Here is an 18,576-nt window from a genome sequence, read left to right on the forward strand (position 1 = left end):
CACACACACACACACACACACACACACACACACACACACACACACACTCGCACACGTGCACACACATGCTATATTCCAGTTATATGATACTACCCTGTACCACCTCATGGCTCTGCCAGCAAGGTCATTACAAGCTAAGGCCCTTTGAACTTGGACCCCCAGGGCCAGGAGCCAAAATACAGCTCTCTTCTATCCTTAGCAGTAGAAAGCCTGTCTGAAGAGGAGCCTTGAGCTGCCTCTTCTTTAGAAGACTGTGGCTGAGGGGCAGCCAGGCACAGCTCTGCATCTTTCTCATCTGGGGTGGGAGGTGGGGTGTGTGGACACCTCTAATTTTGGATCATGGGGACTCCTGCATCACCCTTGGGTAGCTCCTCCCCTCTGTTGTGCAGGGTGACTTTGGAGACCAATTTTGGTGATGGCAGAGCTCTAGTGACGCAGGTTTCAAGTGACTATGTGTAAAATCCACCTCCCTGTCCATTGCTCTAGGTCAGAATTTAGATAGGCAAAAACCTTACCTTCTGTGGTTTTAGCTCACTGGAATATAGTCATTTGGTTACCACGGCTGGCATTGCCTACCCCAGCATTCTAGCCTGGAAGCCATGGAGTCTGAGAGGCACAGAGTATGGGAAGCCGCAGGGTATGGGCTCACGTTCTAGACAGGGAGTGGAATGGGAGGCAGGTCCTCTCTGACTTGTCACCTTGACTCTTTCAGGGGGAAAAGGAGGTCCTTGGGCTCCCCAGCCCTGTGCGTGTTGACTGTCACTTTTTTTTTTTTTTAGGCAGCGGTGGAAGGATGCTACGCCTCATTTCCAACACGCCCACAGTATCCAGTCAGCTGCCCCACATACATACCCACACTGGGAGAAGATGGGAACAGGGACTTTGAGTGGGGGCACCAACGGTGGTGCTTGCCTCTCGAGCTGGGGCCTCTACTCTTATTCCAGCTCACCATGATTGGCCTAGCCCTGGCTCTGTGGCCAATTTGCTGCTCTCTCAGCAGCCCCTTTCTCAGCCACCGGAGTGCTGGATTCAAAATTTAATTGAGAGGAGAGTAAGCCACCTGAGAGCGTGCCCAGAGCCCCCAGTGCATGTAAGGAATGATTCTCTGTTAGGAATCATGTCCCCTTTCAAGAGCAGGCTTGGGGCCAGTCTCGGTCCTGCCCAGTGGCGAGAGGCACACTCTGTAGATAATGGAGTCTTTCATGCTCTGCACAGCCTGCCGGCTAATAGTGCTTATCAGATATTGAGACACAGGGGACACAGGGGACTTGCTTCCACCGGAGCTCTCCTGCTCACCTATGAATATTAATTAACTGTAATTACCAAAATAAAACCACTCCAGTGCTCCATCACAAATTTCGCAGACGTGTTTATGAAAGTGGGTGGGAGTGGTCATATATAATCAGGAGAGAGAGAGAGAGAGAGAGAGAGAGATACATGCACTAGTGGAGACCAAGGTTGTTCTACCCCGTGGCATAGGTGCTTGGCATGAGAAGCAGGTGAGGGTGGAGGACAGGAATGAGAAAAGCATGTAGAATGGTGTTAGGCGAGAGCCCGAAGCAAAAGGCTCATCTATCTCTGCTAAAGTAGGTGAGTGCCAACATGCCCCCTTTCACGGTCAGGGCAGACATTACTAATCAAATCATGATGCCCTTTCCCATGAGTGCGGATGGAGCCTCAGAACTGTCTTCAGCTCTGAGTTCCAGGCAGCCTGCTTGCAGGATGCCTTCATTGATATGCCCCCAGGTGTACCGAGAGATACACTCAGAAATGGAGTTAGAATGGGGTGGGACTCACTGACATGCCCCAACCTGTGTGGTAGAACATTTCCCTTCCAAAATGTGATCTCAATATCTGCACGATGGCTGATCCACTCCTGGCTTTATTGAGTCTTAGGCCCAGGGGGACACACTTTGGGTAGCTGTCCATCTGTTTACCGGCAGCATTCTCCAGCCTTCACCCTGCTGGGTACCCTTGTGCTGCCTGCTGGCCATCTGTTCATGAGGACACCAATGGCCTAGTGGTGTGGATACAGAGAGCCTTCTGTCTGAGTTCTGCCACGTCACTGTTCCTGCCAATGGGATGTGAGTAGGGTTTGATAAGTGTGTATCTCCTCTACTCTTCTGAAATATCCAAGAATATGCTGGGGCTGTCAGGCTAGAAAATATCCTGCCGTCCCAGGACAGTCAATAACAGACAAGCCCAGACCAAGGAGCCTAACCATAAGAAGCATCTAGCCTGGCCTAGCCTAAACAACAAATCCTCACACTCCTAAACAAAACACAGCAAATGCTTATTGATCTATTGAGATGTGTTGTTACACAGCAACACTGTGGCTGTAGACGGCAGATGCATACTGAGGGTAGTTTTCCTTCCTTCCTTCCTTCCTCCCTCCCTCCTTCCTTCCCTCCCTTTCTCTTTCCCTCCCTTCCTTCTTTCCTTCCTTCCTTCCTTCCTTCCTTCCTTCCTTCCCTCTCTCTCTCTCTCTCTCTCTTTCTTTCTTTCTTCCTTCCTTCCTTCCTTCAACACAGTGTCTCACTATCTAGCTCTGGATGTTCTGAAACTCATTATGTAGACCAGGCCAGCCTCAGAACTCACAGAGATCCCCCTGCTTCAGCCTCCCAAATCCTGGGATTAAAGGCTTGTGACACTAAGCCTAGCTCTGAGGATGGTTTTCAACCCTGGCTACACATTAAAATCAAACAGGGAGCTTAAAAAAAAAAATTCTGACAGCCAAAGAGCATCCCATTTAAATTGAATCAGAGTGCCTTAGGCAAGAACCTAAGGATTGGCTCATTGCAAAGCTCCCGTGGGGCCAGATTGAGAATCGCTGTGTCAGGATGGGCTCTAGGAAGCACAGTTGCTTACTTGTGTCTGTGTGCTTGTCTGCACATATGTTTCACAGAAGGCAAGGATTATCGGGACTCAGCAGCTAGGAAAGATCTGGAAACGTAGTTAAACCTCAGCAGCTTTGCTTCATTGTTGCTGGGGGGATAACGTCAGCTGTTTCATAGGGCTGCTGTGAGGGTAGAGCACCAGAGTTGGGAGTGTATGCTCTTGGGATAGGAAAGAGAACGAGACAGAGAGTGCCTTCTTGCTGATGGGCTGCAGTAGCCCTGGGGAAGAGGGGACATACGTGTGTGGGTGCTCAGCACAGCCCTGAGAACCTAACTCCATTGTCCACAGCGTCTGCGATTGCCATATCACTGTGCCATCATTATCATGCTTCCATTGTAGGACTTGATTCTTCCCAAAGGCAAACCCGTCCCGGTCTCCCTCCACTCTACAGACCAGGGTGGCGAGGCTGGGGGAGCTTCATGCAGTTTGCACAGGTTGGGAGAAGGTCGCCTTTCCCCAATGAAGGGAGTGTTGGAGTGGAGCAGTGGAGGGGAGAGGCTGGGCTAGCTCTGGACAGTGAGCAGCTCAGGAGGTGAAGTGCAGTATCTGTTGAGGCCTGCTCGGGGGTGAAGGGTGTTGGCTTCACCTCTGAGCCCACAGTCGAGGCCAGGGGAAGACAGAAGGGTCTTTGTGCATGCTGAAAGGGCTGTGTGTGTCTAGCCCGGCCTTCCCTGGACACACCAACTCCTTGCAGTCAAAACACATAGAGTAAGCCCAGTCATACCCGCCAAACATAAACACCTGCACATACCCACCCTGCCATGGCCTGAGTCCCGGGCCCATTACTATGGCAACAGTTCCTTTGCATGGACATGTTTAGGTGTCTCAAATCCTCTGGGAGCAGAATTATTCTCAGGTTGAGTGAGGAGGCAACACCCTGATCCCTGCACGCATATTCCAAGAAAACCCGCCATAAATCAAACTTCTCTCAGCACCCGGGGGAGTGGCCAGCTGGCTGCGTTACAGAATTACTGAGAGGTTTCTACAGGAGTGGCCCTCCTTCCAAGTCGGGGCCTTCATCTGGCCCCAGACCTCTTCCACCAGGAACCAGCTCCTCCCCAGTCTACCCAGGGTGGGGCCTCACATTCGACTGCTGGGCGGGATCTTGCGTCCGTCCCGGAACCAGGTCACCTGTGGCCGTGGGAAGCTGGAGATGCGAGGCGCTCGGATGACGGCGGCTCCTCCGTGGGACACAGTCTGGCGCTTCTCGCCTTCCTCAAAGCTCCCCATGTCTGTGGAGAGAGGAGATGTGGAGGTCAGGGGTCCTTCCAGTCTCAGGGGCTGCCCAGCAGAGAAAGAATGCTGTTGAGAGGATGAGCACCAGTAAAGGGCTACCTCCCTTATCCTACCAGGGGTGTCCAACTAGTGTCCTCCCTGGCGGCATGCATTCCAGTACAGCCCCACACATCCATAGATGATAAGGTCTGAGGGCAGACCTTATCACGGAACACTTCTGCAGGTAGTCTGTGGGCTGTGGGCTGCTTTGACATTTAGGTTTTGTGTAATTTGTACTCATGTATCCTTGACTCAATTGATTTAGCCAACAGCCAAGAGAGGCTTATCATTATTTCATACATTTTACAACAGGGGGGAAAAAAAAACCTACTCAGACTGGCTCAGCTAAGTTAATTAACCTGTCTAAGGTCATAGAGCTAGCAAGGAACAGAGACAGGATTTGAACTCAGATCCTGAACTCTGGAATTGGGTTGGCCTTTCCCCTTCCCTGCCTGGCAGGAGGACTCTTTCAGTACAGCAGGGGATTAAGCTGCGGAATCTCAGGTCTGGACCTCTGTGCCCTTGGGCAGAGGGGAGGGTGCTCATGTTGGAATGAGTGAGGCCTCCTCTGAACATAAACGCCCCGTTGCTCTTTTTAAAGCTCGCCCAGCTCTTGGCAGATAAGTGGAGGAGCTGCTCCTGGCCCTGCTCTTCTGTGAGCCAGGAGGGAAAGAGAACAGAGAAATCACAGTGTGCGTGCGTGGAGTAGGATGGGGTGGGCCCCGATCTGGGGGGACCTGCCGGCCTGGGGCTGGGGTGAAGGGACCAGCTCCCATAGCAGTGTCTTGGAGCAGACTTTGGAAGGAGTAACTGGGTTTCATCACCCTGACCATGAATGTGTGACCCTGAGACCACAGATGTGATGCATGAGGTCACAGACCTGGGGACCTTGAGACATGCAGAGTAAGCCCTGGACCCCCCTGATCAGAACCCATCGTCTCTTCTGACAACCAGTCATGAGAGCATCCATGCTCACCTGTGACATCACTGGTGGGCTGTGCATCGGGAGCACCCGAGTTAAAAAATGCTGTTAGGTTCCCCACCCCCAAAGCTTCCCATTTCTTCGGTGTGGAGTGTGGATGGGGATGCTCCCTGTTCATCCCCACTCCATGCTTTAAGTTATTACTGTGACATGCTTAGACCTGGGCTCGTCAGACCAGCAGGCCTGTATGCACTGGGGTTCAGACTATGGCTCTATGGGACCTTAGTATCTCTTTCACCCTTCCTAATTACAAAAACTTTTGTCCTACTGTGACAGAAACTATTTGCCAATTCCTAACACCATGGCCCCTTTTTCCTGTCCTTGGCTGGCCTGGTCCTCTGACTGGCTCAGGGTCCTCTTTAGGACCTCTTGTTTTTCCAGAGGTGAGAGCTGAAGTGGGTGAGGTTCAGGCACCAGTATTTCTGAAGTGTCTCAGGCATAAGCCTAGCCTGCTGTGTTGCCTTGAAGGCAGCTCTGGGTTCTTCTAGCCCATCGCAGGCAGAGTCACTGGGGACTTGGCAAACCCACCAGGCTACTCCCCACTTCCCGCTTTCCCAGGACATGGGAAACCCCATGGAACACACCTGGGCCTCTGAATTCTGGATTCCATTGCTTGCAGCTGCTGCAGCTGCAGGCAGGCAGGCAGGCAGGCAGGCTCATTTTCTCCAGCCTGGACTTGTCCCTCTTAGATGCCCTGATCCACTGCTGGCTCACCCAACCCTGACCATGACTTCCCTGCAAGTAACTTCCGTGCCTCCAGCTCCGACTCTTCCCTGGGCTCCAGGGGAATAGTCTTCTGTGGGTGAGCTGGGGTGTTGGTGCTGGTGGGTATGGGGTGAGTGGTGGGAGGGCAGGGGGAACCTTGCCGTCTCCTCAACAAGCTCTACTTTTTGTGCTGTTGGTTGTCTTGTATCTGTCCCTTTATCCCAATCACTTGGGCGCGGATCCTTGATGCCATTGGTTATTCCTCCCCTATTCTCCACAAAGTCCTCAGCTCCTCCCTTGGGTGCTCTTTCATGAACCAAGTACACGCAAAGAGGATCTAGAGTTTCCTGGGGCAATAAGGAGACCCCAAAGGCTCTAGGTGAGAACAACAAAATAAAAACACGGAACAGTGTATGGGGTGGGGAAAGGGAGTGATCTACATGTAGATGAGGAGTCAGTGACTCAAGGAGTAGGTTAGCCTGGGGTGCAGACCCCAGCAGCCTTGCTTGCTTTAATGCCCACCCTGCCACCATGAGTGACGCACAGCCTACTTCCCACAGCCAGGTTTTAGTTTTGCTAGGCACCCTCCTAGAGTGTCGGTAGGTTGAGCCATAGCTCACCAGCGTCCCTTGGCCCTCCAGCTTCCTGCCTGATGGAACCAGCTCAGTGGTTTAAAACGAAAAGAGCTGCGGATGGCATCCTTGTTTTAACTTTAAAAGGCGCTGTATGAATTATAGTAGCTTCGAAGGCTTCAAGGGCCGAGTTCAAATCCTAGCCCCATGTGTCTTCAAGTCTTTGACCCTTCGAGTCTTTGATCCTCTGCTGTAGAAGTGAAATGCAAGGGTACCTTCCTTGTGAGCGGTACTGAGAAGTGAGAGGATGTGTATATTCCAGACTTCGTCTCCCCAAAGGTGCCTGAATCAATATTTATCCCCCTTCCCACATGCTCTTCTTACACTCTGACTCACACTTCCCCACATATACCCTCCCCTCGAGTCTTGGGAGCTTAAGACTACTCTATCAATAGAACATGCTGGAAGCGATGCTCTGTGGTTTTAAAGGTGAAGTTATTCCAAGGAGACAGCAGCTACCTGGCTCTACTCGACAGACTCTCGCCCTTGGAATCCAGCCGCCATGTTGTGAGAAGTGTGTGTGGGAACGCCTTAGCGGAGAACCGAGCTTCCCAGGTGATCACCACCAATCCTAGAATCCTGCATGAGCACCTGTGATTTCACCTGCAGCCTCTGTGTCTACCACCGAGTGCCCAGGTGCCACCAAGCAGGACTGGCTGTGTCTTGTCCCCACTGGGCCCCATCCAGATTCCAGACTCACAGACCATGGGAGTGCTAAAGCATGGCTCTGCACCGTGATGGCTTGGGGTCATTTGTTATGCAGCCATAAAACCGGGAAGAGTTTGTAAAACTGCCAAATAAGTATATCTAATATTTTCAGCATTAAAATGCTGCAATCCTGCACATTTTTCATGATTTAGTGTAAATATTACCTCCTCAACAAAGATTATCCCAAACCATCCAAACAGAATGAAAATCCAGCATTTACCCTATGCTGGGCTTCTTTTCCGGAAGGACTGCCCATGCATTATTTCATTTGGGCCTCTGATAATGTGACAAGCTAGATTTTAATAAATATGCATTTTTAGTTGTTTATTAATTCCTATTACTTGGCCCTATCTTTAAAAAAAACACATCAATAAATCATGCTGATTTTAGTTCCTATAATAATTTTTATCTATTTAAAAAACTTTTCACAGAACTCAGAAGATAGATTTAAACAATTTAAAGCAATTTCATGATAATAGTGTTTCCTTCTTCACACTCTCTCTTATTTTATTAGCTCCATTTGGCCTGTGAGGAAATGAAGGTCCATGGAGACGAAGCAGCTGATCCAACATTAAGCAGTAGGGCCTCCCTCTGCACCCCGCCCCCGACCTCTGCTGTAATCTGCATTCTCCATAGAGACCTGCACCCTTTCCTACCTCCTCCCAGGTGACCAGCATGGACAGGCATCTGGAGCCTGCTGTATTCACAAGCATTTCCTACCAGACGGCTTGGTCCTTGCTCTGCCTAGAACCATCAGCTCCTGATGGTGCCCTACTGTGTGTCAGGGTCTCTGGGGAGACCTGCTGATGAAAGACCTGGTCTCTGGGGGCTGCAGAAATGGATCAGCAGTTCAAGCTCATACTGCTCTTGCAGGGACCCAGATTTGGCTCCCAGCACACAGGTTGACACACGGTAATCTGTAACTCCAGTTCCATGGAATCCTGGGCCCTCTTCTAACCTCGTTGAGTTTCTGCATGTACAGGTATCAGAGACTTACACAGGCACACATCACACATACTCACACAATTAAAAAAATTTAAAGAAAAGAGAAACCCAGTTATTGAGCTTACAAGCTGGCCTGGCAGACAAGTCCACCTGTAAGCGGTTAGTGGCATCTGTGACAACTGCTGGGAAGGAAAGGACGGAGTCCTCTGAGAATGCTAACAAAACCTTCCTCAGGCTGGGGCACAAATAGGGAGTAGATGTAGCTAGCTGTGTGTGTGTGAGCCTGTGCATACGTGTGTGCATGCCTGTGCACGTGACATGTAAGAAAAAAGTTATGAGGTGGGACAGAAGGAGAGGGGATAGGCATCGAGTGAAAGATCAGTAGAGTGAGGTTACTACCTGGATGGAGAGATGGAGGGCTGCGTGGGTGAATGGATGGATGGAGGACTAGGTTGATGGTGGAGTATGTAGCTGAAAAAGAAGAAAGGGGTGGATTATTGAAATATATATACACACATGTATGTTTCCATGTACATGTGCTCTTGTATGGATAGATAGACTGTATGCGGCTATGTGTGGCTGTTTAATTTATAGGTGAATGGTTGTATACGTGAAGGATTGTATATATGTAGAGTAGATGGTTCTCTCTATGTATATTAACATATATGTGTATGCATGATACGTATGTGTGTTTATGATGGGCTGGATGGTTGGCTATATGGAGGGAGATATATATGTAGGGTAGATGGTTCTATATAATGTGTATATATATTATATGAGTGTGTGTGCATGCGTGTGATGGGCTGGATGGCTGGATATGTGTTCACATGTGTGTGGATGGTTGTAGGTAGGCATGCATATATGTTCATGGTGGGATGGATGGAGGAAGGATGGGCTTGGTTAGCCTTGGTCCCTGTCCTGCACAGATCCCATTCTCTACCTCTCTACTTCAGAGTTTCTACTCGTGTGACTCCCACACCTCAGGCATCCTCTCCTTCTTACATGATCTGTAGGATCTGCTCAGAGAGCCCTGACCCAAGCAGGAAGCATCCACTGAATACATTTGCCCTTTTCAGCCCCATGCACACAGCTGGGATGTGCTGAACTGAGCAGGGCCAGACTACTAAGGAGGCCAGCCCACCAGTGGGAGAGCTGGGCTGAGGAAGAAAGGACAGGCAGGGTCCAGGTCCCCTGAGGACTTTCCTTCCTCTCTTTGCTAACTCTCTAAATGCTGCTAATCCATCTACCCGCCCACTGTGTTATGCCCTGCAGGGCCTATCCAGCCTTCCAGACGGTCTCCCCCAGAGCAGAAGAGCAGCCCGAGGCACAGCGGGATGTGGCCTGGAGCTTACTCTTGATGTCTTTGTTAGAGCTTAACGGGGCCTGTAAGGTAAGAATTTTACTCCAGACTACATCCCTGCACTTACTTATCTTTAAATCGTGAGATGGATCATGCATACAAAAACGGATATAATTATGTGTATCATTTGAAGATGAAAACCAACATCCCCGCACCCCTGTGCAACACCTAGCACAAAAGCCAGAGCACCGTTGGTACTTGGTTCTCCTCCCCTGGCTGTCTCTGCAACACATTCTGTCCTCTTTGGGGCTAACCTCTCCCTGGAATGCTGGGCAACCTACCTACGTGTCTGTACAAACAGGGATTACTCAGGTTTCTCATGGCTAATTCAGCCTAATTTTAAACATTCACCCCTGGGATTACTCTGTATGTAGTCTCTTGTGGTGTGTGTGTGTGTGTGTGTGGGTGTGTGTGTGTAGGGGGTGTGATTTTGTGGCATCCCCCACTCTGAAATCCTGGCTTTGAGTTCAGTCATCTTCACAGCTGCCTGAATTCCCTGGATCACATGCTGTGCAGATGTTGTGTGTAACTCCTCACGGCCCTTCCAACACAAGGCTCTTGGGGAGACCTCTAGGGCACCACTGCAAAGATGTGATTGCTGCCCGGAAGGGTGTCACATGGTAGCTTGGCTAGTTATGCCACCCATGACTTCCCAAATCTCGCCAGTTTGCCAATTATATAGGTGTATCCCTCCCAAATGTGGTCTGGTTGGGTGCACATGGCCGAGTATCTCCGTGTGGTTTTCTGTATTTATCATGAAAATGACACCCCTCTCTCCACCAACCTCAGCCCCGCCTCAACCACTGGAGACTTCCAGATCACTCTGACCACGCTGGCACAGTAGTGTGCCACAGCCCGTCCCAAAGGTTCCACATCCCATCTTTCTTCTGATGCTCTCTGTTGCCGTCACTCTGCCCTAGCTATCCTGGCCTCAGATCGCCAGGCATACCACAGGGCCTTTACCCTTGTGTTCCCTGGCCTGGGTGTCCTTTCCTTCTATGTGGCTCATCCATCTCCTATCAGACTGCTCAGTTTCACACCCTTAGCGGCCGTTCTCCATTACAGCCCCTCCCCTATTCCTCTCCAATGGCTCCATTTTTCTTGTAATACATTGCATTTATTCATGGGACATATATATATATATATATATATATATATATATATATATATACACATACATATACACATACCTTACCTATCTGTAATATGTATGTATATACATGCATATATGTTATATATACACATATATACACATGCCTATATGTGATATATATATATGTATACACATATATATGCATATACATACTGATTAGTTTCACTGGAGGGTAGGATCTTGATCGTGTCTCATAACCACCTAGATGGGTGCTAGGAATGTTGTGGGACACCCTATAGCACTTGCAATTATTTATTTTTAACTTTTTCTCCAGGCAGGGTATGGCCATGTTTCTGAGTCGGCCTGTAACCCTCCGACACCCTCTAACTCAGAGTCCTGTGCACTGGGATGGCAGGCATATGCCACTACACCTGGCTAGCTACAGTCATTCACAGCTGGCATAAATATTCACTAATGGTGTTCATGACTGACCTGTCACATTGCCCCAAAGTGGGTGCCCAGTCCCTGCTATCCCATCCTTTATCCACACTCACTCATGCTGAAGATGGGAAACCAGGAGGAGCAGGCCAACCAGAGGCATTTCTGTATCCTCATGATTACAGAGGGATCCTGAATCCCATTTTGAAGGAAGAGTTGGCAGGATGCTGATAACAGTGGAAGCGGGCCTGGCTCCCAGGACAAGCAGGCCCTTGCCACACCCCTGTGTGGCTGAGTTTGCAGTGTGTGGCTGGATGGGATGGCATGTTCCATTGTGAGCCATGTCAGCGAGGTCTAGGGAAGGGGGAGGGGGGAGCATCACTCAGGTGAGGGGGAACAGAAGGGCCCTGGATGTGCTGAGAGCCTGGCTCATGGGAACCCTGTGTCTGGAGAGCCTTTCCAACCTCCTGGCCATTCATCCCACTTGCTCAATGGCAGAAATTTATGGCAACTTTTAAACTACAAAGAAGAGACTCTGAGTGGGGCCAGGGTCAGGGGAGATGTTTTATTGACTCCCCCTAATTGCTGTAATTAAAAACATGTAAAGAATCTTTTTTTAAAAACGACTTTGCCATTATCATTAGTTGTTAGACAGCTGCCTTATTAATTTCTCATTAGAACACAAGTCATAAGTCCTCTCTAGAGAGGGGTAGGAACGGGGGTGGGGCCAATCAGCTCCAGGATCCCTATAAAGGCTACTGGGGAGCAAGCTGCTTGAACAGTGGACCCAGATTCTCCCCTCTCCTGCTCTGCTGAAAAGCGGGCACAGCAGAAGACAGACAGATGGATGAACGGGCTGACTGACTGACAAGAAGGCTGGGAAAGCATGCTCTCTCCTGCACTCATAAGACGAAAGAACAGGCCAAGCCAGATCTACAAACCTCTCCAGTTGGATGCACACACACACCCTAGAGTACAGCCTACATATTCACAGATATACCTGTGTACACATTTGTACACACAAATCTATGCGATGAGAGGGCACATACCTGCACAAGCACATGCATGGCCGCAAAGAGGCAGATTGACCCAGACCTACGTGTTCAGAACACATATATAGGTTGCACACGTTTGCACCCAGATGTATTCATTGTTACACATGTGGACCTTTATGAATACCTTTGAACACGTGCTTACACTCACAAGCACATGAGTGCATACGGCCTCTCTCTGGAGGCCTTCCCAGCTCCACCTGCTCACAGGGCTCTGGGACATGATGAGAAGTGAGCATGTCCAACTCACAGACTATGGGCTGTGTGTGCTCCAGGACAGCGATGAATGCAGCCAACATAAAATCAGAAACGCACGCACTTCAAACCTTGTGAGATTATGTGTGCGTGTAGCTTGGGTGCATGCTTCATGAGAGTGAATTTTGTAAGTGACAGCATCGTGTCAAAATGTCACAAAGGTGGGCATGCCTGGCGTTAAAGGAAGATGCCCGCGGCCACCCTCCAGCCAGTGCTGTCAGCTTGCTTGAAACCCAGTGTTGAAATTCTGGCTTTGCTCTTAGGGCGTGAACTAAGTTGCCTTTGATGCTGGCTTATGGGCTGGCCTGTCCTCTATTTTTGATCATGGCTCTTTTCCCTAATTATCACACACACTCTTTGATGCACTGTGAGGTTTTCTACCCTCGACTTCTTTCTTCATAGCAGCCTCTCCCTGGTGTTTACTCGTGGTTATTTCTCAGAGCTAAGTGGCTTCTCTTGTAAAATTCCAGTGCCCATGAAGATTTCCTAGACCACTCTGACCACCACTGTGTCCTTGGCCAGCTTAAAAGGGCCCTCAATGGATCTCCTTTGCAGCAAAGCAGCAGATTCTTCAGGAAGCATTGGGTCTGGGGAAGAGATGCCAAGTGATTGTGCGTGTGTGTGTGTGTGTGTGTGGGATGGTGGTCCCTGGTGGACCTAGAGTTCTGACACTGTCCTCTCCCTTTAGCTGAGGAAACCTCTCTGGGCTCTGGTGGTAGCAAGGAGAAGTTAACCACTAAAGGCCTACTAATGACCAATTCTCCTACCCTCTCCCCCCTGAGTACTTCTCCAAGCCCTAACACATCATTCCACCACAGGATTATTGTCCTCGCACTTGAGGCATCTCCAAATGCTTCTTGGAGATCATGGGAGCCCTATGTTTTCCTCACTCTAGATGAGAAACCTGTAGCACAGTAAAGTCAAGGCTACCATTGCTCCCGCTGAATGAGCTAGAGAATGGCAGAGTCAAGGTCATACTTCTCTGGAACAAAGTCCCAGGCAGCGCTTGGCTCTCCAGCCTTGTCACAGAGAAATGGTGTAAGCCACTGACCAGCTGTGTGACCTTGGAGAGCCCCTGTGCCCTCTCTGGGCCTTGGTTCTACTGGGTGTGAAATGAAAGGCCCGGCCTGGCCGTGCAGGAAGGGCTCCATTGACTTACAGCAGGAGTGGAAGGTGAGAGAGTATTGGCCCAGTATTGCCCGAGCTCCCCACTGTACTCACAGGCCACCTGGACCTCAGTCTGCCGCTGTAGCAGGGCTCCCATCCGGTTACGAACGATGCAGCGGTAGAAGCCAGCGTGGGTGCGGTCCAGGCTGGTAATCATGTACCTGGGGGGACAGACAAGACAGCTAATAAGTAAGGTAGGTAGTTTCAGAGGTGCAGAGGTCTAGTTGGGCTCAGGGTCATGGGGTCACCTTATTCTGAATGAAGATAAGCAGAAGCTCTCGGGCCAAGTCATGGGATTCCAGCAAGGTCCTTATTAATATGAAAGTGGCCCCTGCACAGGCGCAGGGCTCTGCTCAGCTGTGCAGGATTCAGCTTCAAGTATTTGGTTTGGCTTAAGGCCATGCCTCCCTACCTATGGCCACACCTTCCTTGTCCATGGCCATGCCTCCCTGCCCACGACCACGCCTCCTAAAGCTGCTCTGTTAGAAGCTATTATTCTCTCCCACTTATGATTCACTGAGAAAGACGGGGGACATTTGGTTTGTGGCCAGGTGAGAGCTGGGTTGTAAGTATTAATCAGAAGAGACAGGTGACAGAGGCAGGGAAATTTACACATCTTCCCAAGCGTTCTCCGTCAGCTCTTCCCTTATGCTACATACAGTGCTGCGCAGTGGAGTTGGGAACAGAGCCTTCGGAGCCAGAGGGCCTGGTTCTCATCACTGTGCCTGACTCAGAGCCAAGCCCTTAGTCAGCTCATCAGGCACTTGTCACCCACAGAACCACAGTGCTGGCACTGGTGGGCAGGTGGCTGCAGAGCAGGGATGTGGCAAACTTGCCTTACAGAGAGGCAGGAATGATGCAGGTCAGCGAAGAGGCTTCTAACAGCGAGACACTGGGTAAGTGGGAACTTTCCAGTGCTGATGGGAATGGTGGCCCTGAGAGACTTCCTTTTGCATTGCCAGGCAATGGTTCAGCAGCGTCCTCAGAAGAAAGAGGCCTTAGGGTTTTTGATACCTTTTCCCAGTCTTGGGGTCTTTGAGTTTGTCCACATACCCTGTTGGACAAATTCAGAACCATCTGTTTCCAGGGTATGCCAAGATGTGGATGCAGTAGCTCATTCATAGGAGACAACAGTTTTAAAAGAGTCACGGCCTGGATCACCACTGTCATCATCATTGCCACTACCATTATCACCACCTCACCATCATCACCACCATCACCACAGCCACTGTCTTCATTCCCACCATCACCACCACCATCATCATTACCAACATCATAATTAGCATCATCACTACCACATTACTGTCATATTCATTGCCATCACTATCACCATAACCATTACCGGTGTCACTGTCCCCATCATCATAATCACTCACCACTACCATCATCTTCACCATCACTGTCACCATAATCGTCGCCATCACCACCCATACCACCACCACCATCCATCACCATTATTGTTATCATCATCACCCTTACCGCCACCATGATCATCATTGCCACCATCACCATCATCACTGTTGCTATCACCATCACCATAACCACCACCACCACCATCATTTCCATCACATCATCATTGCTCTCATTTCTCCTCACCATTACTCCATCCTAGTTGCCACCATCATCATGAACATACCACTGTCATCACCATATTATGATAATCACCATCACCCTTATCGTCATCATTAGCCATCATCATCAGAAACTGTCATCATTATTGTAAATATTGTCACCATTTATCATTCTTACCATTTCTCTCATTATCTCACTACCACCACCATCATTATCACCTTCATCAACGCAGTCAATGCCAACATCTCCAAGACCAGCACAATTGTCACAATCATTACCCCATCAGTGCCATTACTATCACTATCCCATTATCATGATCACCATCCTCTTCATGATCATTACTATCACTATCATCACCATCACCATTGTTATCACCATCATCACCACCACCACTACCATCACCATCCTTATCACCATTGTCATGATTTCCATCCTCTTCACCAGCGACATCACCATGGCCACCATCATCACCACCTTCTCAGTGATGGCACCATCTGTGTTCAGATGCTTTTCACACATTTCTTCATTTCCACACAGCAGCGCCCGGCTCTTGGATACCATGGACAAACAGCACTTTAAAAATACGGGTCTACATAAGACTACCAACTTTTTAACTTTGCCAAGTTCGTTAAAACCAACCAGCTAAAGAGCGAACTGAATCAAGCAAAAAAAAAAAAAAAAAAAACATTGTAAAACGGGAAATGATGATAGTATAAAGTGCTGGAGACAGAAAAATAAATACAATTTGCTAGCACACTCCCCCCAAAAGATATTTCTGAGATGATAGAAAAGAGTCTTAACATAAAGGTAACTCACACAAAGATTTAAACTTAAGTTGTATGCAATGCTTTCTAGGCTCGTGTTCCATCAGCCGTTATCTGTACAGTTGAAATCTGTCCCTGTTGGCATTTGAGGGGCTTTGGCTGGATCCTCACGTTAACACTATGGAAGGGCACTCAAGCAAGCCATTTCAGAGTTTCGAGGCTCAGCCTCATGTTGGCACTGAACTATGGTTTCATACATAAAAAAACACAGGGTCCGAGTCCCATTGAGCTTTTCTGATCCCATGTCTGGCTGTGAATCAATTCAAGGCTGAGGCCACACCCCTAAGAGGTCCACCTTCAACTGGGGACGGCCAGACTCTGTGTCCACTGCAGCCTGTGTGTAGTTTCCTTGGGCTCTGCAGTACCATCCAGAACCTTCTTGCTGCTGTGCCTCTTATCTATGTCTGCGGCCACAGGTCCCACCTGTCTCTTGTCCCTTGTTGGGAAGCTAGCAGGGCTCTGAGCTCTGGAAAGCCATGCCCCCCTTTCTTCTCAGCCCTGCCCCAGGTGCTTGCTCCTTGCTGGCTGCTCCATCTCTTCCGAAACAAGAGCCTCTGGGGAAACGGCTGGAGTCTTTAAAGGGTTAGGGTAATCTGCGAGTGTGGTGGAAGAAGAGGTGGGATGGAAAGACGATCTATTTTTAGAAATGAAAATGGAGGCCAGTGAGATGGCTCAGCTCAGCAGGCAATAGCCGGTGAAACCCAAGGACCTGAGTCCAATTCTCAGAACCACGTAAAGGTGTTAGGGGAGGGCCACCGACACCCACAAGCATCTCATTGTAGGTGTGTACTCCCCACATACCATGCGCACAAAGACAATAAAAAGGGACAGAATGGAAATTTGAATTTCTTAAAACAGAAACAAACAAAAACCAAACCAAACCAACCAACCAAACAACAACAACAACAACAACAACAAAAAAAAAACACCAGGGGAAGGAAAACAATGAGAAATGGCTGAGAAGTTCGTGAAAAGATACTTAGTTTCTAAGACAATGAAAGAAACCCTATCTTCATGTCGGATTGCCAAAATACAAGAATGAGGGGAAAGGAAAAGAGGCAGAGGCAGGGGAAGGCATGCCTGTAGGTTTGCTGGTAGCACTGGGAATTAGCCCACCCTCTGGGGCAAAAATTTATGGCAATTGGAACATGTAAATTCTTTGACAAGAGCTTGCACTCCCTGGAGGTGGCTCTTTAGTTACGCTTGCAACAGTGTGACAGAAAAAAAAAAATATGTACAAGGATGTTCACTGTATCACTGCTTGTGATAGCAGAGATAAACAAAGAGAAATAGGAAGCAACAGACATGTCCATCAAACCAGAATTAGATCAATAAATGATGCTGCGGTTCCTGAGTGAGGGAAGAGCACCTGTGTGGGATGAAATAGAAAAGTCTCCAAGACACCCAGGGTGAGGAAAGGAAATCAAAGCAGGGAGACGGGAGAGTTACATGAATCAAAACACAAACACAAGGTCGTGTGAGGGGCTAAACAACCCAGAGCTGACTGTCAGGAACAAGGATATAATGCATCCCTGGGTTTGGTGAAATGTTATCAAAGTGGATTATGCAAAATGACCCAATAAAAATAATCTAGATCATTTCCCATTCCCAACTTAAAAAAAAATGGTACATGTTAGGACATTATTTGGTAAAATACCATTTGGGTAAATTGAAACAGTATATTTATTTATTTATTTATTTATTTTTGTGTGTGTATACTAATACTCATTTGTGCATATGAGTGTGTATACACACAGGTGTACAGATATTTTTGAGACAGTGTATCACAATGTATTACTTTTCTTTTGGGAGAAGAATCCAGGACTGAAGTTAGGGGAGGGACATTTGTACTTCTTTGAGTTTATGTTTTTCTATACCACTGGAATCATCTTCATCTATATGATTGCTTTTATTTTAAAGATAAAATTTAAAAAGTGCACTTTGTGCATAGAATTTAAGTACACATTATAAAAAAGGCACTGGGGACTCATTCAAGCTGAATTTGTTTGCCAATGTCAGTGATGCGTGGCGAAATTTAAACTTTAATGAAACCCTATTTCTGTCAAAGACTAACATCCATATTCTTCAGGTACACAGCCCCAGGCCCCACCTGGGGTCATGAAGAAGGACACAGGCTGTTGGTCTGTCCCCTCACCTTTGGGGGATGCCTTTCTCTTTCCTGTAGTGGAGGGTAGGCATGTTCCCTGGCCCAGCAATGTAGGCGTAGCCCTGCCTAGCTCACTGACTGCCTGTCTGCTACAGCTCTAGCCTGGGAGACCTATTTCAGGCTTGCAGGTACCATTATTTAAAGTAACACTTCTACTCACTGCCTCTCTACCAGGGGAGCCCTAGTCACAGCAGCAGAATGCAGCTCTTGAGCCCTGCCTGGGATAGTGGGGGGTGGGGGGGAGTCAGTTAACTAGTGTCTTGGTTTGCAAACTCAGCACATCCCATGAGAGTCCCCAGTCACGACAGTAACCATCTTCATTATTGTCATTATGTCCTCCACTGTGGCTGCCAGGACGGACACACACACACACACACACACACACACACACACACACACACACACGGGCCATAACTCTGTCTACTCCATCCCTCTGTGGCCACTGGGCTAGCAGAGAACAGGAAGAGCTAGCCCTTGTCCAGGTCCATCAGGAGGGATCCTGG

At 48.8% G+C, this 18,576-nt stretch overlaps 1 protein-coding gene across 2 annotated transcripts in view; it reads right to left on the reverse strand.

Annotated features, from left to right (window-relative positions):
• Positions 1-18,576, reverse strand: part of Sdk2 (sidekick cell adhesion molecule 2) — a 267,967-nt gene that overhangs the window by 97,826 nt on the left and 151,565 nt on the right. For both annotated transcript variants that reach the window (XM_055592508.1, XM_055592509.1), the window contains exons 3-4: positions 13,565-13,671; positions 3,983-4,130 (exon numbers count right to left, since the gene is read on the reverse strand). In XM_055592508.1, coding sequence (XP_055448483.1) covers positions 3,983-4,130; positions 13,565-13,671 — 255 coding nt within the window. The remainder of the gene's footprint in view (positions 1-3,982; positions 4,131-13,564; positions 13,672-18,576) is intronic.

Source organism: Psammomys obesus, unplaced genomic scaffold (genome assembly GCF_907164565.1).
Source record: "Psammomys obesus unplaced genomic scaffold, mPsaObe1.curated_primary_1811, whole genome shotgun sequence".
In the NCBI taxonomy this organism is placed as follows: Eukaryota; Metazoa; Chordata; class Mammalia; order Rodentia; family Muridae; genus Psammomys; species Psammomys obesus.